Source organism: Sorex fumeus, unplaced genomic scaffold (genome assembly GCF_029834395.1).
Source record: "Sorex fumeus unplaced genomic scaffold, SorFum_2.1 ptg000231l, whole genome shotgun sequence".
Classification (NCBI taxonomy): domain Eukaryota; kingdom Metazoa; phylum Chordata; class Mammalia; order Eulipotyphla; family Soricidae; genus Sorex; species Sorex fumeus.
This window is the reverse complement of record NW_026606288.1, coordinates 151,005-177,500: the sequence shown is the minus strand read 5'-3', so window position 1 is coordinate 177,500 and position 26,496 is coordinate 151,005. Positions and strand designations below refer to the sequence as shown.

At 43.8% G+C, this 26,496-nt stretch overlaps 1 protein-coding gene across 1 annotated transcript in view; it reads right to left on the bottom strand.

The window, feature by feature from the left end:
• The window catches only part of ANO2 (anoctamin 2), a 393,938-nt gene that overhangs the window by 275,431 nt on the left and 92,011 nt on the right, over positions 1-26,496 (bottom strand). The window contains exons 4-5 of the mRNA XM_056108654.1: positions 5,095-5,246; positions 2,263-2,317 (exon numbers count right to left, since the gene is read on the bottom strand). Of these exons, the coding sequence (XP_055964629.1) occupies positions 2,263-2,317; positions 5,095-5,246 (207 nt within the window). The remainder of the gene's footprint in view (positions 1-2,262; positions 2,318-5,094; positions 5,247-26,496) is intronic.

The following is a 26,496-nucleotide window of genomic DNA, read 5'->3' as shown; positions in this document are numbered from 1 at the left end:
AGTCTTAGTCTTGCTTCATTCAGGCAGCGCAAAACAGGGTGGCTGACTCCTTGCTAGTCCTGGCACCCAGCAGAGGGGCCCTCACAGCTCTTGGAGCCTTTTTCTTGTGGAGTAGAGCTATCTCACATTGACGCCATAAGCAAGCTGACTCTGGAGATGGGAAAAGGAATACAGTCATCCTGGTCATGGATGCTGTCATTTCTACATTGTTGGATATATATATATATATATATATATATATTTGCCTTTTGGGTCACACCCGGTGATGCACAGAGGTTACTGCTGGTCCATGCACTCAGGAATTACTCCTGGCAGTGCTCAGGGGGAACCTATGGGATGCTGGGAATCAAACCCAGGTTGGCTGTGTGCAAGGCAAACTCCCTACCCGCTGTGCTATTGCTCCACCCCAACTGCTGTTTTTTTAACCCTTGAGTCCTGACATTGCTTCTACCATCGAGGTACATGGGACACTACCTAGAAGCACCCAGAAAGTTGCCTGCACCATCCTTTCACATGGCAGAGGTGGTTCTGCAGGGAACAGAGAGCGGGGAGGGGAGGGCAGGGTGAACCTTTGGCCTCTGGTGGATATCAAACTTGCATCAGGGCACAGAGTGATGTGCAGTTGACTTGGGACTATCAGCTGGGTAGGAACAAAGGGCCCAGGGCAGGGTGGAGGCCAGAAAAAAACCCAAGGTCCTTTCTCTACTTCTACGTCAGTTTGCAGTAGACTGGGGAAAGAAAGAGAAGGAAGGGAAGGAAGGAATTTCCAGAAGAGGGGTGAACGAGAGAAGATGTGTTGTTCCATCATCATTCACATGCCCACAGTCAAGCCACAGACCTAAAGGGAGTGGTAAGTAATAACTTCCAGCAGAAAGGGGCCCAGGAATGCTTCATTTGCTTATAATGCAGAACAGTAATTCAATAGCAATAATAATTAGGAACAGCATTTATATGGCATTGGATTATTTTACAAGTACTTTGCAATTATCGGGTAATATCCACAACACCCTATAATTCCCTCACAGTCATGGGACCCAAGCCACAGGGAGCTCTTAATGGCTTGTCATAGCACCAACCAAGAAAATGGGAAATTTATGCTGTTTTTCCACGGGAAGATGAAAGAAATCAGATGCCCATTTTAAACCCCCCTAAAACACTAGCTAAGAGGCCCGAGGCATGTTCTGGTTCGTTCTGCAAGCAAGAGTCAAAACCACACACTTAGCTACCTTGGAAACTGGGCTTCCACCAAGTCACCTGCCCCTACTCATCTTCTTTTATTTCCCTTGTACACTGTAAGTCTTTTTTTTTCTAAAATCAAATTTTATGAATGTAGCATTGCCATTGCTCTCTAATACAATTTGGGTTGAGGAAGTAAAGACTCATCATTCTATTGACTTGGAGTCCTTCTAGGTATTACTCAACCTTCCTGTTGAAACTTATTTTCTTTCTTAGGGACCAGTGAAAACTGCCCTATTTCTTGGTGTTGTGTAAAAGTCTAGCATTCCTTTGACCTCCCTCTCCCCACCTCCACTCTCCTCTCTCTCTCTAGGGTCCAAATGATCTTAGAGTAGGTGGAGAAGAATTAGATCTATAGATGGAGATATCCAGCAACTCACATCTGGGTGCCAAGGGCCCAGACTCAAACATCCTGCAAAACTCAAAAACATAACCCCCTACAAGTGGGTCTGTGAAGAACAGCTAGATCCATCAGTCTGGATTCTCAATGGAAGGGCTGTTCATTTTACCCCAAGACACCTGGTTCACTCAGGCATTTTCTGTGATAGAAATGAACAGGACCCATTTGGGGGAGAAAGAGAGGAACCTCACAAAAAAACACGCTCACCTAGAAGTAAGTCCACCTTTGGCTACAAACAAGCCCTGTGAATTTGCTTTCAGTTCACTGCTTCTTACAAGTTTAGTCTCCTCAACTCTAAAAGAAGGGGAATCCTCTGACAAGTTGGAAGCCACCCCAGTTCTCTTTCTGCTTTTGTGATTACAAGAAATGGCAGGAGTGGAGAACCCTGGAGAGGTGACTCCTCTCTCAGTGAGAGCATTTGTTCACTATTTCTTCGGCTACTGAGATTCTGGAAAGTTCTGGATACTTCTCTCAGCCACTAGGCTATTTCAAGAAAATAATGATGAAAATAATGACATAGTAGAGAGGACAAGAACATGCCCTACCAAACCGGGCACTCTGGGTGTCTCTATCCTTTCCCAAGCCCTCCACAGCAGGATAGGCAGCGGGTTAGCCCATCTACTTACAATTCGGCTGCGGGTAGCATTGTCGAAGAAAGTGTCCTTATCGTGGATGTTGTACCTGGAGATACCAAAGAAAAGTAAGGTCAACTCATTTCATGACCCTTGTCCCGTGACATCTGTCACCTGGGACCAAAGTGAGACTTAAGAAAGTGACACAGCAGAAAGAGAGGGATAGACATTAAAAACTCGCATTCATCTGGGGGTCATAAAGTAACAAAATAGGATACTAATACCCAAGAATAGCCTAGATCAGTATCAGGAGGATTACTCCATGGCTTAGAGGCCAGCCGGGCAGTTTAGGGGAAAGGGCAGCTCAGATAGAGAAGGGAGCACCAAATAAAGGGTGTTTGGAGGATCCTCCCAGGAGGGGAGATGCATGTTGAAAGTAGACTATGGACTGAACATGATTGCCACTCAATGCCTCTTTTGCAGACCACAACACCCAAAAGGAGAGAGAAAACAAAAGGGAATGCCCTGCCACAGAGGCAGGGTGGGATTGGGGGGATGGGTGTGGGAGGGATACTGGGATCCATGGTAGTGGAAAATGGGCACTGGTGGAGGGATGGGTATTTGATCATTGTATAATCGAAACCCAAGCACAAAAATTTGTAAGTCTACAACTGTACCTCATGGTGTTTCACTAAATATGTGACACAGCCAGAAAGAGAGGGACAGACATAGAAGGACTGCACTGATTCGTGGAAAATAAAATAACATAATATGAGACTGATACCCAAGTACAGTAGATACAAGGGCCAGGAAGATTGCCCCATAGTTGGAAGCCTGTTTCATGAGGTGGGGGAGAAGGCAGCTGGGATAGAGAAGGGATCACTAAGTCAATGATGGTTGGAGGGATCATTCGGGATAGAAGATGTGTGCTTAAGGTATATTAAAGGACCAAACGTTATAGCCTCTCAGTATCTGTATTGCAAACCATAATTCCCCAAAGTAGAGAAAGAATATGGGGGAAATTGTCTGCCATAGAAGAGGGGGGGAGGGTTGAAAGGGGAGGTATACTGGGAACGTTAGTGGTGGATAATGTGCACTGGTGGAGGGATGTGTTTGATCATTGTACCATTGAAACTCAAACATGAAAGCTTGTAACTGTATCTCACGGTGATTCAATTAAGTAGTAATATCACTGTCCTCCCGTTGTTCATTGATTTGCTCAAGCGGGCCCAATAACGTCTCCATTGGAGACTTTTGTTGTTACTGTGTTTGGCATATCGAATACATCACGGGTAGCTTGCCAGGCTCTCCTAGAGGGGCGGAGGATTCGAACTCAGGTCAGCCATGTTGGCCATGTGCAAGGCAAACGCCCTACTGCTACACAATCGCTCTAGCCCAAGTAATAATAATAATAATAATAATAATAATAATAATAAAAGAAAGTGACACGGCGAGGTGAGTACAGCACAAGTGTACTCAGCATACACACAGTATTTATGATCTATGAACCCCACTGTTCACAGAACTTAGCACAGAAAGAATGAATTGACAGTGGGGAAAGCCCCACAGATGAAAATTCTCATCACCAAGTCCCTTAAGGCAACGATGACATTGGTCCGAGAGATAATACAGCTGGTAGGGCATTTGCCTTGCACGCAGCTGATCAGATTCAATCCTCAGCATCCCATATGGTACCCCAAGCACTGCCAGGAGTAATTACCAGGAGTAACCCCTGAGCAGTGCTGGGTATGACCCAAAAAGGAAAAAAAAACTAAAGATGACAGGATTAAGACGCACATCCAAATTCTACATGCCATTGAAGATTCACTTATGGGAATGTTGTAAATAGGGACCAATGATATGATCCAAATATTATCTTTTGGTACTTCTTTCAATAGAAGTTTATGGAGCCAAGAGGCAGTATAGTGGTTAAGGTTCATGTCTAGGATGTGCCCAACCCAAGAATGATTTTTGACATTACATATTATCCCCGGGCATCACTGGGTAAAGCCCTGGTGGTTCCTAGAGGACCCAGCACCAATGGGCTGGCTCAGGTATGCCCAGTTTTAGCAGGACCCATGAGTATCACATACTTGGGCCCTTGCACTGAAACCTCTGCCAGATGGATTATTTTACAAGCACTTTGCAACTATTGGGAAATACCCACCAAGATTGCCAATGGGACCCCTTAAGCCTCCTGAGCATGGCTTGCCAACCCCCAACAAAATAAACTTTTTATTATTTTACAAATGAAACACAAGGGTTTCTTGTGTATGGACCATGGTTGTATAAAAAGATAAAAGAAGAAAAATACAGTCAATTGAACTCTAACTGCATCTTGGTTTTTCTAATTTTCATCTAGTGGGTAAGACTGCTACATTGCATATTGTTTTCTTTCACTGTAATCACGGCCATGCCCATTAGATATCATGCTTCTGATTTTGCAGGCAGCACCAAGAAAATAATGGTGTCTTTTCGAAAGCTTCATATGTCTATTCTAAGCCTCATGCCATCCCTGAGCAATGTGGTCTATGCAAAGAACAGCATGTTCCAGGTCACAGAGACACCCTATGCTCCCAGCATTCCCCAGACCATCCTGTGGTAGCTGGAGCAAAGTCTGTGAGAAGATGTGTACACCATTGGTTTTCTAAACTCAGAAGAAGGAGAGTGTCTTTTGATGGCAACAAATAAAAGGTTATTCCAGAAGAAGGTGTTTGAAAGCAGAGTTTCTTGAGATTGTAGGAGATGGGAGGTAAGCATCTTCCATGGTTAAAGGTTTCATTCAGCAGACATGGGTGTTTTCACCTCATTCCCAGGCATCAAGGGGTGGGTTGACGGAACTCTCATCCTCCCTCACATCCCCATGCCCTGATGCCCAAAACTCACAGGTACATCTTCTCCCTAGAGAAGGGGTACGAGAGGTTCTTCATCGTGGTGTTGCTGTGCTCGGGGACTCGGGGCTGCAGGGGCGAGCTCATCTTCTTTAGAATATCATTGAACTTCTTGGCAATGGTGCCCTCCGACTTGATTTCGTACATCTGTGAAAGACAAAACCACAGGTCAGACCCGGAAGCCAGGGTCCATTGATCAGAGAAAGGGAACTTCCCCACCCGAGCTTCACGGGGTCCATATTCCTTTGAAGGGAAGCCTCGGGACAGAAGATCAGGAGAAATTAAGAGGGAAGTCCTTCCTTTTCCCCATCGTTCAATGTAAGAATGAAGATAGATTGAGTTATTTGTAGAAGTGGAGGGAACCAGGGCAGAGAAACAAGAGAGGAATCCAGAATTTCCATATCATTTTGTTGTATCACTCTAATAGAAATCACATTATAAAAAAATTAGGCTCCAAAAGGTAATGTGAGTCAATAAAGGCCACACACATAATAACTAGGTGACAAAGCTTAGATATAATTTACTCCACTTAACCAAAAAAACTACAACTACACCATGTCTCCTGTGTGATCATCAAGTACCATATTCTTTGTATGTCTCTAAGAAAATAACTGATAAATTTGTTTATTTTTAAGGCCATAGAGATAGTAAAGGTACTAAGGCACTTTCCTTGCATATGGCCAACCAAGTTTGGATTTGGAACCACATATGGCACCCCAAAGCCCACCAGAGGTAAAACCTGAGCACAGAGCCAGGAGTAAGTCCTGAGCATCACCAGCTGCAGCCCCAAACCCCATCCCCTATAATAATAAATAAGTTTACTTTAAAGACAATTAAGAAGAGGCTGCTAAAATCTCACCCAAAAGCAGAGAGAGAACAAAAGGAGTGCCTTGCCACAGAGGCGGGGTGGGATGTGGGGGAGAGGGGTGAGAGGGATACTGGGATCAGTGGTGGTGGGAAGGGGGCACTGGTGGAGGGATGGGTACTCGAACGTTGTATAATTGAAACCCAAGCACAAAAATCTGTAAGTCTACAACTGTACCTCATGGTGTTTCACTAATAAAAATTAGAAAAAAGAAGAGGCTACTAAAATCTCAGGGCTAGGAGGAATAGAGACGTTACTGGTGCCCGCTCGAGTAACTTGATGACCAATGGGATGATAGTGATAATGATAGTGAAGTTCACTTTCAAAGTTATGGGGACCAAAGTGACAGTAGAGCAGGTAAGGTGCAGGTAACTTTGCAGGCAGCTGACCCAGGTTCAATCTTTGGCACCGCATATTGTCTCCTGAGCCCTACACGGAGTGATCCCTGAGCACAGAATCAGGAATAAGTCCTGAGAACCACCAGGTGTGGCCCAAATTCCCTGCCCACAAATGTCTTTGACATATAATATCTAATAGACATCTACTATCTAATGAGTTCCTGCGTTAAGTAAGGTAGAATTACACTGAGACAATCATCGCACAGAACACATAATATTTTTATAATTCCAGAATACCTTTGCATATATTATAAGGTAAAGGGTAAAGGCCCTCCCGTTGATCGTCGATTTGCTCGAGCGGGCCCAGTAATGTCTCCATTGGAGACTTTGTTGTTACTGTGTTTGGCATATCGAATACTCTCGGTAGCTTGCCAGGCTCTCCGAGAGGGGCGGAGGAATCGAACTCGGGTCGGCCATGTTGGCCGCTTATAAGGCGAACACCCTACCGCTGTGCTATCAAGCAAGCAGTGCTCAGGGTTGCTGAACTGAACTAACATATATTATAGATTTTGTTTTTTTCTCAGTTAAACATACTGATTATGATCTCAGAATAAAACTTAGATGGTCAAAAATGGTTACAAATTTTTGACACAAAACTAATTTAAAGCAATGGAGGAGATCTGGATTCTGACCCACTTGAATGTAGATGAGCTCTGTGGCTGCTTGACCAGAACACGACCCGAGGAGAAGTTTTTCCTTGGTCTATACTGGTTCTCTTGAAGCCCCAAAGCACCTGTAAGAAGGCTGGTAGGCTGGATGGGTTTAATGGGCTGAGCTCCTGCTTACCATGCAGGGAACTTGGGTTTGATCCCTCACACCACATCATCCCTTAAGCAGAGATGATCCCTGAGCACAGAGCCAGAAATAGCTCTCAAGGGATATAGCTCTCCCCCCCCCTTCCGCCCTGCCCCACAACCACCACACACACAAAGGAATAGACTGTGGAAAGATGCAGAGGACTCAGGAAGGAGAGGACTTAGCCAAACCTAGCCTTCTGGCTGCCCTGCCCATCAGGTGATGCGGGGAACTGTCTTGAATCCTGTTGTCCTATTGCTCCATAGTTGGAAGCCTGCCCCAGGAGCTGGGGGAGAAGGCAGCTGGGATGGAGAGGGGATCACTAAGTCAATGATGGTTGGAGGATTTGTTTGGGATGGGAGATGTGTGCTGAAAGTAGATAAAAGACCAAATGTGATAGCCTCTCAGTATCTGTATTGCAAATCATAATGCCAAAAGTAGAGAGAGATTATGGGGGAAATTGTCTGCCATAGAGGCAGGGGGAGTTTGTAAAGGGGGAGGTACACTGGGAACAATGGTGGTGGAGCATACGCACTGTTGGAGGGGCGGGTGTTTGATTATTGTATGACTAAACTCAAACATGAAAATTTTGTAACTGTATCTCACAGTGATTTAATTTTAAAAAGAGAGAGAGAGAGAACTTGGAAATTGAAAAAAAAAACACAAAAAACAAAAAAGAATCCTGTTGTCCAGATCCACTCCAAGGTCATTATCACCTATTTCAGGCAGCACCATGTGGCATCAAAGAATCACTCCACTCAGCTCAAGTTCCTGGCCGCAAAATTCTAAATGTGAATTAAATGACTGCTTTTCTAAATGGCTAAATTGGAGCTAATTTGGCACATTGCAAAAAAATAACCAGAATAAGAGCCAACACCCAGATCTTTGGATTTGAAAACTATTTTTCTGTTAATCATGATATCTTCAAGTTGCTTAAATCTTGAGAGTCAGCAAAACATGTGCAAAATGCTTATGAATTCAATGGATAAATGCCACACACACACACACACACACACACACAAATCCATAAAAATACAACATGTTTGAAGGTTCAAAGAAAGGGCATAGTACATAGAGCTGAAGATTTTTTTTTAAATGGTTCCTAGCAAAAGTCCTGTTTCTGGTTGACTTTGACAGAAAGGTGATCTTCTTTGGTTATTTTTCTCTTCCCCCCTAAAATCATGGCAACTCAGTGCTCCAAAATCTAATAATTATAACATAATTGTGGTTTATTTCATCTTTTGTTTTTCTATGCATTCTGTCATTTCGATGACAAAATTAACAGTTCTTGTAAATAAGAAAACCCAAACCATAACATTATATGACATTATGGTTTGGGTTAAAATAACTAGCACTATTTTAGAGCTTTGTTAAAATTTTGGAATACGTTTATTCCAATTCTTTTCATAACTATATTACAGGGCCCCTTTATAAGCACGAGATTACCCTTGAATTGTTCCACAATTCTTTTTTTTAATCACTTAGCACAAGTGAGATTACCCTTGAATTGTTCCACAATTCTTTTTTTTATCACTTAGCAATAAAGCACAGAGAGCTATATATCCAGATTCAGTCATTTAGAGCTACTCTTGAAAACACAGGGCCAGAGCCATAGTACAGCAGGTAGGGCATTTGCCTTGCATGAGGCTGACCTGGATTTAAGCCCTGGCACCACAAATGGGGCCTCAAGCCTGCCAGAAGTAATTCCTGAGCACAGAGCTAGGAGAAAACCCTGAGCACACCCTGATGTGGTCCTCAAACAAAAACAAACAAACAACAAGCACATAAGACTGCATATTAGGCATAGATCCTAATCTGCCCAGTCATTTCCATAGGGATGGGAATTTTATTTTCTGCAAGTTGAAAAATGTTTTGTCTTATTTGCCCTTACCCAAGTTGCTCTGTAAACAGGGCATGAATAGACTTTGACACAGGCAAATACATTCTGATGAAAAACAAGGGACAAAAGTTCAAACTGGGTTTAAGAAAGACTCATGTCTCTGTTTCTGTGGAACAGAGATCCAGAGGTTGAGGAGGGGGGAAATGATTGGGAGGGCAGATAATGCCGATAGAAAATAGCCCTTGGAGATCCAAAGCACTGAAACGCCAAGAGAGGATTTGAACAACAGCAGAGCCAGAACTCAAGAAAGTTTTCCCCCAAGGGGGTGGAGAGCCAGCCTGCTGAGGGAGGCGATTGTTTTAGGAACAGGTTCCATTTCGAAAGCACCTTCCATGTATCTGTTATTTTTGTGCTTTACTTCTTATGTAGAAAGCAAATCACTTCACAATGCTTTTTCAGCATGTCTGATTGGGGGGGGGGGGGGGTAAACTCTAAATAATAGTGGTGAATCTTTTATTGAAACAATGAATCTAATCAAAGCAGATAGAGTGCTAACTAGAATTCATCTGCCTCACAGGGACTGGGAGGGGTGGGGGTGGGGTTTTATTGGGGTTCTTCATGGTTAAAAATAAGTATTGGTAAAGGGAAATGTGTTTGATATTTGCATGACTGAGACCTAAACCTAAAAGCTTTGTAACTTTTCCCACAGTGATTCAATAAATAAATAAATTAAAATTAAAAAAAACTGCCCTGTAGGGTCCAGCATGATAGAACAACAGGTAGGGTATTTGCCTTGCACGTGGCCAACCCAGGTTCGATTCCCAGCAACCCATATGGTCATCTCCCATCCCCCTCCCACCCCCAGGCACTGCCAGAAGTAGTTCCTGAGTGCATCCCTTGGTGTGACCCAAAAAGCAAAAAAAAAAAAACCAAAAACTGCCCTCCAAAGCTCAGTTAAGCAACTCAACTAATATTAGTAGTCCAGAGAATAATTACTGGGTTATTTAAACCACCTAGAACAAAAAAAACTATCTTTATTTTTTGTTATAGTTTAGGTAACATGATTACAATAAGTGCTAGTGTTTTTATGACTTTGATCTATAAAGTTACCACACATCACCACAACCAAAGGCACTAATTGTACCACTGTGCTTGTAACACCCATAATCTTTCCCTTCATTTGCCCATAACCTCCACTCCTAACCCCCACCCTCCACTGCTTGGTAATCTGAGTTTTGTAATCCAAGCCAAGGGTTCATTTGAAACTGCTGATTCCCTTGTTTGATCTCTCTGCCACAGATGAGTGAGACAATCCAGTATTTGTCCTCATCCATCCTGCTGTCTTGCTTGCCACATTACCCTCTCATTCCATCCACATTGCAGCAAACAGCAAGATTCCACATTTTTTGCTTACAGCTGCATAGTTCTTGGCCCATGTTCTTGATTGCAAATGAAGCTAAAGAAGAAGAATGCAGATTACATGATGAACACTTTTTTCAGGATAACTTTGTCCTTACCAGTACTGAGGACCCACTTATACTACAAAGAATATTGGTTTTATATCCGACATCTGAGTTTTTGGGTAATTCTATACTTGCCCACCTCTAATTCGGTTTTCACCTGGAGTCAGAGGGAGGCTTCCTAAACAGAATCTAATAATTTTGCCTCAGTGGGAAAAAAAGTCTTCAGTAGCTCTGCATCATTCTTATAATAAAGACAAGAATTATTAACACAGCCCATTGGACCATGGAAAGTCTCTTCATTTTCCTTACTGTACAGGTTTGTTACTGCACTCTGCACTACTCTTGTAGTTTTTCTGATAACCTGAGTTCTCTCCAAACTTCACCTCATCCCTGCCCTTCCTCAATTTTGTTCACACTCAATTTTGTCTCATCCAATGCTCACTTTCTAAGGGAAATCTTTCCTGGTCCCTCCACAAGGCAGAATCCCACCGCATAATAATTCAAGGGCCTAAATTCCTCTCCTCTCAGTACTGATCACACTGTACTTCACATTTATTTGAATGTTGCTTGAATATCCAAATACTCCAACAAAATATGAATATACAATGTGTCCAAAATATTCTTTATCATGATTGAATTATTGAATGAGGGAATGAATGAAAGAACTCTCTCTCTGGGAAACCATCATTGATGCAAGTGGCATCATAGAAGAAATCAGGCTGGGGACAGGATAGCCATGAGAGAAAAGGCCTTGGTGGAAACGAGTAATCTGAAGAGTGAATCCAAAACCCTATAGTCACCACTCACTGTTTGAAAGGTGTCCCCTCCCCCCACCAATCACAAAGACCAGGACTGCCTGTATTCAGCTGGTGCTGATCAACAACTCAGAAACTATTTCACAGGACCTTGTGCTGGCAAAAAAACTGGGCACCTATAAGCAGTTCTTGATCCCTTCTCAGCAGTGGAACTGGTAGGGCTGATGCAGACAGGAACTTGGGGAAGCAGGCTTTTGTAGAACATATTTGAATACCAGGAATACGACTGAGATCTATTTGGGCTGGCTTTTTTTTTTATTAGTGAAACACCATAGGTTACAGTTGTAGATTTACGAACTTTCGTGCTTGGGTTTCAGTTATACAATCATCGAGTACCCATCAGTGTATTTGGACTGGCTTTTGATGGGAGATAGATTCTGAAAATTAGTAAAAGTAATAACAACTACTTCCAGGAAAAGGGTGTCTGATGCAAGAGTCCCACCAGAAACTTCAAGGTAGATTTGTTTCACAATCCAAGACCCTACACAACAGGCACAGGTTGAAGACCCTGACTAACACGATGGAAAAAGATTTCTCATGTTTCAGGGACTTTGGAGGGGATGGAACCGGACACAAGACCCACAACAAAATCTGTGTTGGGTGGCCATATGTCACACAAGCATGGGCACAAGCTTAAAGGACAAAGGCTCTGCTTTCTTTTGACTTTTCATATGTTGTACAAATTCCTTAAACTTCCCCTTTATTTTACCACCTCTCTCCCTCTTCTCCTTTATTAAGCTCAAGTGTCAACTTTCCTTGAAAACCGTTTTATGGACACTCACTTCCTGCCATGCTTCCTTAGGAAGTAACAAACACCAGTGTCATGAAAGGGTCCATGTTCTTTCCTAGTTTATGTTTCAGCTGTCTCCCCCATAGATGGTGAACTTCTAGAAAACGTGTCTGGTACCTAGGAGATACAGAAGCAATGTTGAATAAATGACCTGTATCTTGGTCCTTACTGACACTCACCTGCCTGGCAACTTTGATGAGACACTCCCTCTTGTTACTTTTTTATCACAAAAGAGAAAACTAACTGGGCAGGGTGGGGTCTTCTACGCCCCACCATGATGAAAACAGAGAAAAGATTTACCTTCTCATCTCCAACAAGCAACACACCCAGGCAAAATCTATGGGAGGAAAAATTGTTGTGAGAATCTGAATGTATGTGTCCACCCAAGGGTCTATCTTGAAATCCTGATGCCCAGTGAGATAGTATGAGAAGATCGAACCCTATTGAAGATCAGCGTCCTTGTAAAAGAGACTCCAGATAACCCGGTCCACTGCATGAGGACACAGTAAGCCATCCAGGGGCCATCTATGAGCCAGGAAGAGAGTGCCCACCCAACCATGCTGACACACACTATCTCTCTCTCTTTCCCTCCAGCCTCCAAAGCTGTAAGACTACATTTAAGTTATCTTTCAGCCATGTCAAGGCAAAAGCAATCAAATGGATAGCGATAAGATTCTCAGGTTACTGCGGGACATCAGGCAACCAAGGGTTCTGAGAGATAAAGAGCAAGCAAGGTAATTCTTTTTATTTTTATAATGTTAAAAACATTTTATTTTCCAAGAAAAGGATAATATAAATGAAAATATTTTGTGCACAGCAAACACAATGCACAAGCATTAGAACGTTTTATTTTATTTCATTTATTGAATTACTGTGAGATACAGTTACAAGCTTTCATGTTTGAGTTACAATCATATAATGTTCAAACAAACACCCATCCCTCCATCAGTGCACATTCTCCACTACCAATGTCCTCAGTATACCTCCCTTTCCCACCTTCCCCCTGCCTCCCTGGTAGACAATTTCCCCCATACTCTCTCTCTCTCTACTTTTGAGCATTATGATTTGCAATACAGATACTGAGAAGCTATCATGGTTGGTCTTTTGTCGACTTTCAGCACACATCTACCATCCCAAACAATCCCTCCGACCATCATATTCTTAGTGATCTCTTCTCCATTCCAGCTGGCAACGCAATTCTTGTGATTGCTCCAGCCCCTCATCTTGAGAGATATTTTTAATCTCATACTCAATTTTTCTATGAGTTAGTTGAACTTCTATTCCAGTGATTTAAGCCTCGGTGCAGAAAGTAGAAAAAGGTCACATCCAGGAAATGGCCCAAACTGAGATAACAGAGTTATAAGTGTGGGGAGACAAAGGCAACCAGAGTTCACAGGAGAGAGGACCCAAGAGGGAAAAGCTTCACCTAAAAAAACTCCCCAGAGATCTGCAGGAAGTGCTTTTGAGCATTTAGCAGCCTCGGCAAGAGGGAACTACCCAAGACTGAAGAAATAATCATCAGAAATGACTGGGAATTGCATCTCTGTCCACCAGCCCCCTTGGAAAATCTGATCCTGCCCAGGAGAGAGTCCTCAGGTTGACTCCATAATGAGGAATGATTAGCCCGAGACAGAAATCTGGTCCAGAACCACTTAACAAATCCTAATAGAGCTAGACTAAGTGGCTTTTAAAGCCTTGTCCAAGTCGTACATTCTCCAGCTCCAAACAGAATGAAAAGAAACATTCGTTCGTGGCACAAACATTTCTAGGCACCTCCACATTGCTGCCAGGCAATGTGCTCAGAGGTTGGCTGTGCCAGATGCTTGGAGAGGTATCAAGAGTACGTGGCCCGTCTCAGACGCAGAAAGCTTTGCGATGCTCTCAGCATTTCCACCTGACTCATTTCCATCCTGACCTAGCCGTACACTGCAAGATAAGACCACCTTGCAGTAACAGCAGCACTGTTCTAGAGGTGGGAAAATAAAATCGAAAGAAAGGCAACCAAGAATTGACAGGTACTTCTGAAGTCACTCCTGGAATCCTGAGTGCCTGACTCTCCATCCCAGTTCTTCAGAACCTCTGGTTCTTAAAAAGACTCGAGAATGTACTGAAAAGAAATCAGGCTAGAGCACCCCACCAAACCCAGCAGCCTAGGGCCTTTCCCTGTGTTCAGCAGGATCCAGAAAGGCACCCCAATACTCTTTATTATTATTAATACAATCAGCACCGGCATCGTTATTACTGTTATTCTTGGACATCAGAGAATTATGAACATCCTCAGAAATAGCAAGACACATGTTAGCCAGCTGTTTCTCATTATGCCCTCCCTGGGTACATGATATGCCTTTCATGTGCTTAAAATCATAAATAATTTTTAAAGTATGTTCCTCTTATTTTTTATTCCAGAGCTCAAATATGGTTCTCATAAAAGCTCGCTTTGGCCTCATTGTCACAGTCTAAGAGGGTTACTAAGATTCCTTCTTTTCTTACTTCTTTTTCTCCCGCCTTGTCTCGTTCCACCTCGCCCCTCCAGAGGGGCCTGACAGTGTGGTCCACGGGGCTGATGTGTCTCCTTCCTTCAGTGGAACCATGTTCCTTTCAGGGATGCAAGAAATCCTGTCTATTAGAACAGATACACATCACCGTCCCCATTTTACAGATAAAGAAAACCAGGGTACAGGGAGTTCAAAGTCCCACAAACACAGGTGATCAAAGTCTCACAAACATGGGTGATCAAATGACTGACCCCCAAAGAGCAAGACAAAGTAAGACAAATTAAATAGACAGTAGAATCGTGATTATCCATGAGCTGTTCATCTACAGTGACCTGAGAACGTGTCCTCCGGTCAATGCCCACAAACAGAACCCAGGCGACACAGACATGGAGAGTCCAGCCAGAGCAGGCATCTGCTTACACCATAGAGCACACGGCTATGAATGTGAAAATTCTGCCTTTCTCTTCCTTTGTGCACCCCTGTGCTCCAACTCCAGTCCCCAGATAATTCGGTGAGGGCATCTCTCCCACCGTGAGAGGCGGGGCCATGCTAACATGCATCCTTGTATCCTTCTCATTTTCTATTTCCAAAGTCTCAGATACCCTGAGAAGTCAGATAACATGGAAGGCGGCGCTTCAAGTTGGTTGTCAAACAAGGATAAACGCCTTTAGACTAGAAAAGTTGCAAAGCAAGGCAGAGAAGCTAGGGGAATTCCTCCCCAATAATCACATGTCCATTGGCACCTGACAAGGAGGTTTACAAGCATGCATGCATGCATGCACACACACTCACATTCATGTACACATGCACTGGGTCTACTCCATGCTACTCTGCAGCCTCTTTGCACATTTACCCTCATAGATGACTGTAGAGGCTCTTACAAGGAAACTTCTAATGAGTGTAACCCAAGAGTGAGAAGGAGCTAATTGGCCATTCTTTCTTTTGATTGATTGATTGATTGATTGACTGATTGGCTAGAGTGATAGCACAGCAAGTAGGGCCTTTGCTTTGCACCCGGCCCACCTGGGTTTGACTCCTCCGTCCCTCTCGAAGAGTCCGGCAAGCTACCGAGAGTATCCCACCTACACGGCAAAGCCTGGCAAGCTACCGGTGACATATTCAACATGCCAAAAACAGTAACAAGTCTCACAATGGAGATGTTACCGGTGCCCACTCAAGCAAATCGATGAACAACGAGAGGACAGTGCTACAGTGCTATTTATATTTTATTGAATCACTGTGAGATACAGTTACAAAGCTTTCATGTTTGAGTTTCAGTCAGACAATGATCGAACACTCATCCCTCCACCAGTGCACATCTTCCACCACCAATGTCCCCAGTATCCCATCCCCCATCCCATTTTTCCCCCTAATCAGCCTTTTCATTCCTACCTGTGCCCACAGGTAAAATTCTGATTGATAGCAATTCTGGATGTGAATCATGATGTGGATAGAAAATGCCCCGTCTTCTGCTAACTGGCTCTGTGTCAGTGGTGTGGCTTTTGGTTTTGTTTTTTAATTCTACCATTAGTATGATCGCTACACATGAGTGAATGTCTGCTGCCTTGAAAGATGTGGGATCAAATCCAAACAACTTACATGGTGCACAGGGTACACAACGGCCATGCTTCCCGTACTTCCCACCCCCCACCCCTCAGCCTGATGAGTCTCTTACTGATTTTCAATTCCCCACACAAGTAGGATTTCCTTGGGGACAAGTTGTCATCACAGGATATTCCTTGTCCTGAACTGGCAAGCTCCTGTCTAGCCCTCACGTCTCAAATAACCTCTTCTGTCCCCATGTGTCCTACCCTAACCCCATCCTCTGGGCATTAAAGATGGTTTTCTGGTCCACCCCCATTCATTTTTTTCTTTAAGTTCCTCCAGCTCATAATCAGCAAGGAAACATCTAAATCCTCACCACAGCATCTACAGGGCCGGGGGACCCCATAGTCACCACTGATTGAGCAGCTTATAGCAGAGTAATACAGAGTGATTAATCCTTAATATTCATTGACTAGATAGATGAAAAGCAACCCTTCCCAAAGAGTCAGCATTCTCTTGCACATGTCCTAGGCCCAACTCTTTCTAAATGCTTTCTTGATAACTGAAGGAGTACTGAGGCTCTTAATCAGGGGCCAGAAGCTGCATCATGTTGACATCACTCCCTGCCTCCAATCAGATGGCCTTAAGGCATTAAAGATTTACTTGCCCTCATATAGAGACTCAGAATCCCTTTCTATATCGCACTCACTCCAGCAAACCACCATCAAGGCATTAATCTAGGTAAGTATGACCCATTCTTTCATTCACCAACAAAGAATGGACTGTATAGCTACTCTATACCCGAGCTTTTTTTTTTTTTTGCTTTTTGGGTCACACCCGGCGATGCTCAGGGGTTACTCCTGGCTCTGTACTCAGGAATCACTCCTGGCGGTACTCGGGGGACCATATGGGATGCTGGGAATCAAACCTGGGTTGGCTATGTGCAAGGCAAATGCCCTACCCGCTGTGCTATCGCTTCAGTCCCAATATGCCCTAGCTTTTAACCCCATATGGAATTACATAACTCAGTGAAGAGCACAATTTTTAAAATTTTTCCTAAATAAATTTCTTCTGGGTTCAATCCCCAGCACCCCATAGGGAACCCCAAGAACTGCCAGGAAAGATCCCTGAGTTCAGAAGCAAGAGCAGCGTTGGGTGTGCCCCACCCTTACAAATAAAAGCATACATTCCTTTATGATTCATTATCAGTGTTTGATTTGTATACCTATTTTACAGACCCAGAATAACATCAGCATTTCTTAGGCAGAAAAGGATTATAAATGGGAAAGGTTCAAGAAGTCCCGCTATAGACCAGATTCAGTTGTAGGTGCTGCCTGCACAGCTTCACAGAGTTCTTGGCTCTGGAGCTGTCCATGTATTGGAAACATAAACTATAAGCTGACTAGGAAGCCTGAGTCAGCACCAAGTCATGCTAGAAAAAGAAAACAAGGGACAGTGATGAAAAGTGGCTGGGGACCTACTCTACATAGAGAAAGGGGGCACTGGGGGGGGAGGGGGAACAACTCTAAGGGAAGAGAATTCTTCTGTGTCTGGGGAAGTCTCCAGCAGAGAGAAGGGCATGCAAAAGGCCCTGAGTGCAACTTCCCAAAGCGTCATCGAAGAGCACATTTGGCATTTTGCAGGAACAATAAGGAGAACTGTGTCTCTAGAGTCGAGTGCATAGAACGGGGACGTTAATGTCTGCGTCAGAGGCAGTAAATATATTGCTCATTGATAGTCCCTGACATACACTTTGTCATTCTTGGCCAATGGTCCTTAAATGCCCATCACAGGAACCACAGGTCACCCTCAGATTCCACATTGTTGTCCCCCAGGGTAGATGGAATAAATTTCCCCACTCGACCTTTATACCCTCTTCCTATTCTTGGGGATAGTATTATGGAGTGCCATTAAGATGATCATATGAAGCATAACATGACCTTTGCCAATAACCATGCCACCAGATCCCAAGCCAGGCTGTTTCACTTGGGACAACCCAGAGGGGGACGGGTGATACCGCTCCTCACCCCAAGGGACCCAGCCCCGGCAGCCAAAAACCTCCACAACCCAGTCACCACCAGGCTCATGGCTGTTCTCCACATGCTCAGGCCAAACATTACCCAGGAGTGAATCTATTCCTGGACCATGTGGCCACACTTCAGACCACACACACTACCCATACTCCAAGATTACCACACCACATCTGATAGGGTTCAAAGCAGGAGGCAAACAATCTTAGAGGTAAAATACATATTTTTTACAAATATATGTATATGAAAAAAATCACACAAGGCTCAACCTTTTACAACATGTAAGTGATCTCTTATAGAAGGGCTTCACGGCTCCCTGGGTGAAATGCAGCAATCTCCACACTCTTTCCTCTAAGGATACTTTTTGTAGCATTTTCAGTGGTTTTTCATAACAAACAATACAAAATATATTATTTCGGTTCTGCTTTTGGGGCAGGGACTAGCGTTCAGGATGGAAACATCCGAAATATGGTAGAAGGAAGGTGTCATGGTGGTGGGATTGGTGTTTGAATATTAAACGTAATGAAATATTATGAACTACTTTATAAAAGGCCCTCCCATTGATCGTCAATTTGCTCGAGCGGGCCCAGTAACATCTCCATTGGAGACTTTGTTGTTACTGTGTCTGGCATATCGAATACTCTCGGTAGCTTGCCGGGCTCTCCGAGAGGGGCGGAGGAATCGAACTCGGGTCGGCCATGTTGGCTGCTTGTAAGGCGAACGCCCTACCCGCTGTGCTATCGCTCCAGCCCTTTATAAAATAAAAAAATTATATGAATAAATAAATACATAAAAATTTAAGAGGAAATGCCTCCCCACCACCATTGTTCAATTTCAACCTGTTGTGAGTCTAACCACCAGCTTGCAAAATTTCCCCAAATGTTCTGAGAAACATTACCGAGTAAGCACCATCCTGACCCTTGTTCTTACTGGGAGAGAGCTCCATCCATCGGCCACAAATGCCAGAAGTTAACTCCTGACTGTTTCTATGGCCCTCCTGCTAGTCCCTTCCCATACAGTTTCCAATAGCCACCACTAAGCAGGTTCACTCTCTCCTATCTCCTATTGGGAGAGCCACCATCTGTCTTAGACAATGGGAACAATTGATTGACTATTGTTGTCCTAGCATGGCTATTCATAGCCCTGACATCCTCAAAAGGTTCCCATTCTTTTTCTTTTTTCATTTTTGGGCCACACCTGGCGATGCACAGGGCTTACTCCTGGCTCATGCACTCAGGAATTACTTCTGGAGGGACTTGGGGGACCATATGGGATGCTGGGAATCGAACTCAGCTTGGCCGCATGCAAGGCAAATGCCCTCCCCGCTGTGCTATCATTCTACCCCAAGGTCCCCATTCTTGATGATTCCCTACCTGCTTGTCTCAGACCCATGAGCACAGGATCTGGCGCCCAGGTTCCAGACTGCCACAGTCTAGCATAACTCACCCCATGGAAGACAAACATCAATTGAAATCTTTATACATGAAAACCACCACCACTTTTATTTCATGTCTTTTTTTTCCTGGTGACTCTAAAAACAAGGCCACCCTTTTTTAAAAAATTTTTATTAGTAAGACATCATGAGGTACAGTTGTAGACTTAAAAATTTTTGTGCTTGGGTTTCAATTATACAATGATCAAATAGCCATCCCTCCACCAGTGCCCATTTCCCACCACCACGGATCCCAGTATCCCTCCCAACCCCCCATTCCACCCCATCCTACCCTGCCTCTGTGACAGGGCATTCCCTTTTGTTCTCTCTCTCTTATTGGGTGTTGTGGTTCACAAAAGAGGCAATGGATGACAATCATGTTTAGTCTATAGTCTACTTTCAGCATGCTTCTCCCATCCTGGGAGGATCCTCCCAATACCCTTTATTTGGTGCACCCTTCTCTATCTGAGCTCCCTTTTCCTTTAGCATGTGTGGCTGGCCTCCAAGCCATGGAGTAAAATAAGGCCACCCTTTTTAAAATTTAATTCACTTCTCATTGTTTAAAGACTTGCATATCTCCAGCACAGCTGCTTCTGAGCCCGGACTGGGGCTTGTCTGCAAACAGTGCTGGACCGACTCTGCCAGGCCTAAGGTCTTATAGGCACATCAAGAACATGGCCCTGTACCATCTCAGGTTCCTCACTCAAACCACAGCACTTAAGTGGCACCCCCTTTTGTTCTCTTTCAGTTTTGAAGATGAGAAGTATTAAGAAAAATAAGAAAAGTACAAAAAAAAGTCAAAGGATCCTGCACTCTTTCTCAGCCTATTTAAATAGTAATCAAAGAGCATGCACCAAAAAAAATCCCATAAAGATATCAAATATAAACCCTACCCGCTCCACAATGTTGCAATTAAAAACAAATGTGGGGAAGCAGGCAATAATGACCAGAGGGAGGAAGTCCCAGGTCCAGCCCACCATATGTAAATAACAACTGTTCTGGTTCATTTAACAATTATTGATGACAATAATCGAAAGAGTTTGTGCTGAAAGGCAGACTAAAGGCTGAGCAAACAGTGCCCATTCTCCCCATGATCAAGGGCCTACAAGTTCCCCATCCTTCTTACGGCTCATGGACATCTGTCTTTTGCCTTCTGGTTATCTGAGATTCACGACACTAGTAAAATATCACTTATAAGTTATTAATCACAGCAGAGCCTGGCAAGCTACCCATGGCGTACTCGATATGCCAAAAACAGTAATAATGATGGTCCTCATTCCCCTGACTCTGAAAGAACCCCTAATACGCCATCGGGCTACACTAACTAGCATGAGACAGGGACAAATGGAGACACTACTGGTGCCTGCTCGAGTAAGTCAATGAAGAACAGGATGACAGTAATACAGTAATACATACAGTGATGAGTTATTAAACTATCACCCAAGAGAGGAGAAAGCTGGTGAAGGTGAGGAGAAATGAGAGGCGACTCCTATCCCCAATTTTCACATAGATGAATTATATTAGTAAGGTAAAACCCCAGTTATCATGCTGAGGGGCTCTGCTGAAGACCCTGGGCTGGGTTGTAGAAATTTTTCAGTATCACTTGGCTAATTAATCTGGTCTTTGTTGAGCATCTAGTATTTATGTGTGCCTCAGTAGAATTGGCAGGGAAAAAAACTAAGAAACATAAAATAGAGCTTGTTCTTTTCAGGGGAATTTATGGCACATCTGGAAATCTGAGGGAAGGCATCCCAATCAATTAAAGAAAAACTAATGGGGGGTCTGGAGGGGATAGTACAGTGGGTACGGCATTTGCCTTGCACACAGCCGACCCGAGTTCAATTCTCAGCACCCCATATGGTCCCCCGAGCACTGCCAGAAGTAATTCCTGAGTGCAGAGCCAGGAGTAACCCCTGTGCATTACCAGGTGTGACCCAAAAAGCAAGAAAGAAAAAACAAAAAGAGAAACTAACAGGACCCACCTCCCACAGCCGCCACCACGTAAACTAACCTACCTGCCCTGCTCTACCAATGCCAGGAGGTGCATTTTAGCCAAGCAGCTACAATTCATGGAAACACCAGTCCCTGTCGTCAAAACCTCGGCAGGGACTGGTAGCAGATGAGCCATTCGAATACCAGCACAGTTGAAGCCTTGGCAGCTGCACCTGTACCCCACCACTGCAATCCTCTAGGTGTCCTGAGAAATGCTTGGGAGATCCCCAAAAATCTGTCACTATCACTGTCCTCCCGTTGTTCATCGATTTGCTTGAGTGGGCCCAGTAACGTCTCCATTGTGAGACTTGTTGTTACTGTGTCTAGCATATTGAATACGCCACTAGTAGCTTGCCAGGCTCTGCCATGCGGGCGGGATACTCTCTGTAGCTTACCAGGCTCTCCAAGAGGGGCGGAGGAATCAAACTTAGGTCGGCCGTGTCAGCTGTGTGCAAGGCAAATGCCCTACCCACTGTGCTATTGCTCCAGCTCACCCCCCCACCACCACCAAAAAAAAGAAGAAAAATAATGAAAGAAAAATAAAATAACAAAAACAATTAAAAATCTTTTTTGGGGGGGTTCTTTTTGGGTCACACCCGTCAATGCACAGGGGTTACTCCTGGCTCATGCACTCAAGAATTACTCCTGGCGGTGCTCGGGGGACCATATGAATGCTGGGAATCGAATGCGGGTTGGCTGCGTGAAAGGCAAATACCGTACTCGCTGTGTTATCACTCCAGCTGCACAATTAAAAATCTTAAATTGCTAGGGAAATGGCTCAAAGTGGTGTAGCACATGCCTGGCATGTGCGAGATCCAATGTTGGTTCCCCAGCACCACATGTCCTGCTCCCCACCACTGGGTGTGGTCCCAGTGGCCTCCAGCTATGCCAATCCCGAGTAATGAACCAACTTTCAGGCCCACACCACCAAGCTGAGCTACATCAGAAGTGGTCTCAATGAGGGACTCCCTCCTCAGTACTACTGGGTATGGACCCTGTTTGTTTTTAATTAATTTATTAGTTAATTTATTTTTTTCTTTTTGGGTCACACCCAGAGATGCTCAGGGGTTCCTCCGGGCTCTGCACTCAGAAATTACTCCTGGTGGTGCTCAGGAGACCACATGGGATGTTGGGAATTGAACCTAGGTCAGCTGCATGCAAGGCAAACACCCTACCCACTGTGCTATCACTCCAGACCCTGGACCCTGTTTAAAAACCAAACCAAAAGAAGACAGAAGAGGTGGCAAATATGGTACTTGGACCTAATCTTTTATGTGTGTGAATGACCCAAAGCTTTTGTCCTCAGAGCCCTCCACTATCATCACTAGTAGAGGTAAAGTAAAGGCCCTCTGGTTGATCATCGATTGCTCGAGCGGGCCCAGTAACGTCTCCATTGGAGACTTTGTTGTTACTGTGTTGGGCATATCCAATACATCACGGGGAGCTTGCCAGGCTCTGCCGTGCTGGCGAGATACTCTCGGTAGCTTGCCGGGCTCCCCGAGAGGGGTGGAGGAATCGAACTCGGGTCGGCCATGTTGGCTGCGTGCAAGGCAAACGCCCTACTGCTGTGCTATTGCCCCATTAATTCATAAATCAGTGTGTGACTTAGAATACATGGACACAAAGAGAGAGTGTAAAGTTCAACCTGACTTTACACAAAGGGATCTCAATTCAGGAATGCTTCATACCTCACTGAGACAGTTCAAGGCTGGATGAAGCAAAAATTTAACTATGCTTCCTCTTCTAGTCCAGGATGACAATCTAGTGTAAAATTTCTCAGAGTGTGTCCTGCCGGAAGAACCTGGGTTCCCCTGAGATGTCCATTGGTGTTTGGTAGGAAAAGCATTGAACAAAATTGAACCACTGTCCTTCCTGCACTATATCCCAGAATGTTTAATGAGCCAGATAAGTTACATAATTAGTGTTTCCAGAGTTTGTCTGTCCATAGTCCCCCCCCTCTTGGAACATTAAAAGATATTTAAAGTATACACTGAGGAATGCTATCCCAGACCGTGCTAGGTCATGACTAGTGATGGGTTTCTCAGGAAAGGAACAGGGGAGGAACAGGCTTTGGAATCAAGACAGAAATGGGTTTAAGGACTGAAAGATAGTTCTAAAGGCTAGAATACATGCTTTGCATGCAGAAGACACAGGTTTAATCCTGACCACTTCTTGGTCTGCCCAGCAACCTTGAGCAACTTGTCAGGGGTAATCCCTGAGGGATGCTGCATGTAGCCTAAAAATAATAATAATAAAGTAAAATAATACAAAGGAAAAATAAATCAATGGGTTCAAATTCTGGGTCAGTAGTCATCTTAAAGTTTCACATGTCTAGATGCGTGCTGAAAGCAGACTAAAGACCAAACATGATGGCGACTTATTACCTGTATTGCAAACCGTAACACCCAAAAGGGGGAAGAGAGAGAGAGAGTAAAAGGAAATGTGCCTGCCACAGAGGTGGAGGGCAGGGGGTGGCGGAGGGATACTGGGAACATTGAGAGTGGAGAATGGGCATTGGTGGAGGGATGGATACTGAATCATTTTATGACTGAAATGTAATCACAAAAGTTTGTAGAGTCTGTAATTGTATATCACAGTGATTCATTAAAAAAGAGAGAGACTGAAAAAAAGAAAATGAATAAAATGGGAGTTCCAAACAAGTTTCACATGTCTTCATGTGTGGTATGTCTCCGTCTAGTTCATATTCCATTCTTGGGAGGGACCACCTCAGCATTCTCAGGGGAAGTCCTGGAAGTTTAATACTAAGAAGAGGGGCTGGAGCAATAGCACAGCGGGTAGGGTGTTTGCCTTGCACGCAGCCGTCCTAGGTTCAATTCCCAGCATCCCATATGGTCCCCCCAAGCACTGCCAGGAGTAATTTCTGAGTGAATGAACCAGGAGTAACTCCTGTGCATCGCTGGGTGTGACCCAAAAAGCAAAAAAAAAAAAAAAATTTTTTTTTAAATACTAAGAAGAGCTGCCTTCTTGACTACTATTTCCAAAGGTAACTGTTGTTACTTACTGATGTTAAGTAAGCAAATAACCTCTCTGAGCATCCCTTTACTCATCCATAAAATGGGTTAAAGCTAGTAGTTACCTCACATTATTGAGAGAGCTTTTTAAAAATACTGCAGTTAAGGTTCTTATAAAAGAATATAACATATGTGAAGCATTAGGCACATTTTAAAATCCATTTAATGGTATATTTATGAACCAATGCTTACAAAGTTTTATTCTTCTTTGCTTTTTGTTTTTGTTTTTAGGTGTATGTGTGTGTTTTTCCAGAGATCTAACTTAGGTCTCACGCATGCAAGGCATGTGCTTTGCTACTGAACCCCATCCCTAACCCACAAGATTTTGCTTATTTAGTTTTAAGCTATTTTCTCGGAGAGCCCGGCAAGTTACCGAGAGTATTCGATATGCCAGACACAGTAACAACAAAGTCTCCAATGGAGACGTTACTGGGCCCGCTCGAGCAAATCGACGATCAACGGGAGGGCCTTTACCTTTACCTTTATTTTTGAATAACAGCATAGTGAGTGGTTTTATAAAAACTTTCTCCTCAAAGTCAATTATAAGAATTATGAAATATGAACAAGGTTCTTTTCATTTGTTTTTATCATTAATGTATTGAAAGTAACATGGTTATGATAATGTTCAATGTATGGTCTTGATGTACAGTTGCCAGCACCTAATATTCTCCACCAATGTCCTTATGCTCTTTCTAGTATAACTCTTCAGTGCCCTCCTGCCCCAAACTTTAACACATGCTAATAGGGTCAAAGATGTGAGTTGATGGTAGAACACTTAACTTGTATGTATAAGGTCCTGGATTTGATTCCAGGTATAAGGAAAAAAAGAGCTAACATCCTCATTGATGCTACCCCTGACCAAGACCCTTACATTTCCTTGATCAAACCAACAGTTACCTTTGGAAATAGCAGTCAAAGTAGGAAAATAACTGTGGAGAAGGCAGCTCTTCTTAGCATTGACCTTCCAGGACATCCTTATCTTATGCATGCTGAAGTGGTCCCTCCCAAGAATGGAATGTGAACTAGACAGAGACACATCACACAGGAAGACACGTGAACAAAGATGACTCTAGACCAACATTTCTCAACCAAAGATCATATTCTCTCCTGTGGACCCCTAGGATATTCCAGGAGGGCTACAGATGACATAAATGGAAAGTGGGGTACACAGCATGAGACCGGGGGGCTGGCTTACACAGGATGAAAACAAGTTCAGAAGGGGTCCACAGTCAGAAAAAAGATTAAGAAAGTGCTCCCTGCCACAGAGTGGGATGGGGGGGGGAGGGATAATGGGATCCATGGTGGTGGGAAATGGGCACTGGTGGAGGGATGGGTATTTGATCATTGTATAATTGAAACCCTAGCACAAAAATGTGTAAGTCTGCAACTGTACCTCATGATGTCTCACTATTAAAAATTTTTTAATAAAAAATAATAAAAATTTTTAAAAATTAAAAAAAAGAAAGTGCTCCCTCCAAAATTTCTAAGGGAGTCCTTCCTATCTCTGTCCGTCTCTGGTTGACCCACATTCCTCACTTGGGTTTATGTCCCTCCAGTCCCTGCCTCCATCTGTCCATTTTCCTCTTCCTCGTGTGGCTCAAATCTCTGCCTTTCTCTGACAAGGGCACCTGTCACTGGATTTAGCAACCTCGATTCTCTAAATCTAGGATGAGCTCCTTTTCAGATCCTTAACAAATTCTATTTGTAAATTGACTTTTCCCAAATAAGATCACGGTCGCGAGTTCCAGGCCAAGCCCTAGGTCATGCGCTTTAACAATGCACCGCAAAGAGGATTATGGATCTAGACAGTGCAAGTTTTCAAGGGTTCATCTGCATGTCAACTCGACTCGAACACAGTCAAGCTGTGTTATGCTGGCTGCATTTGTGAGGGTGCTTTCAGATGAG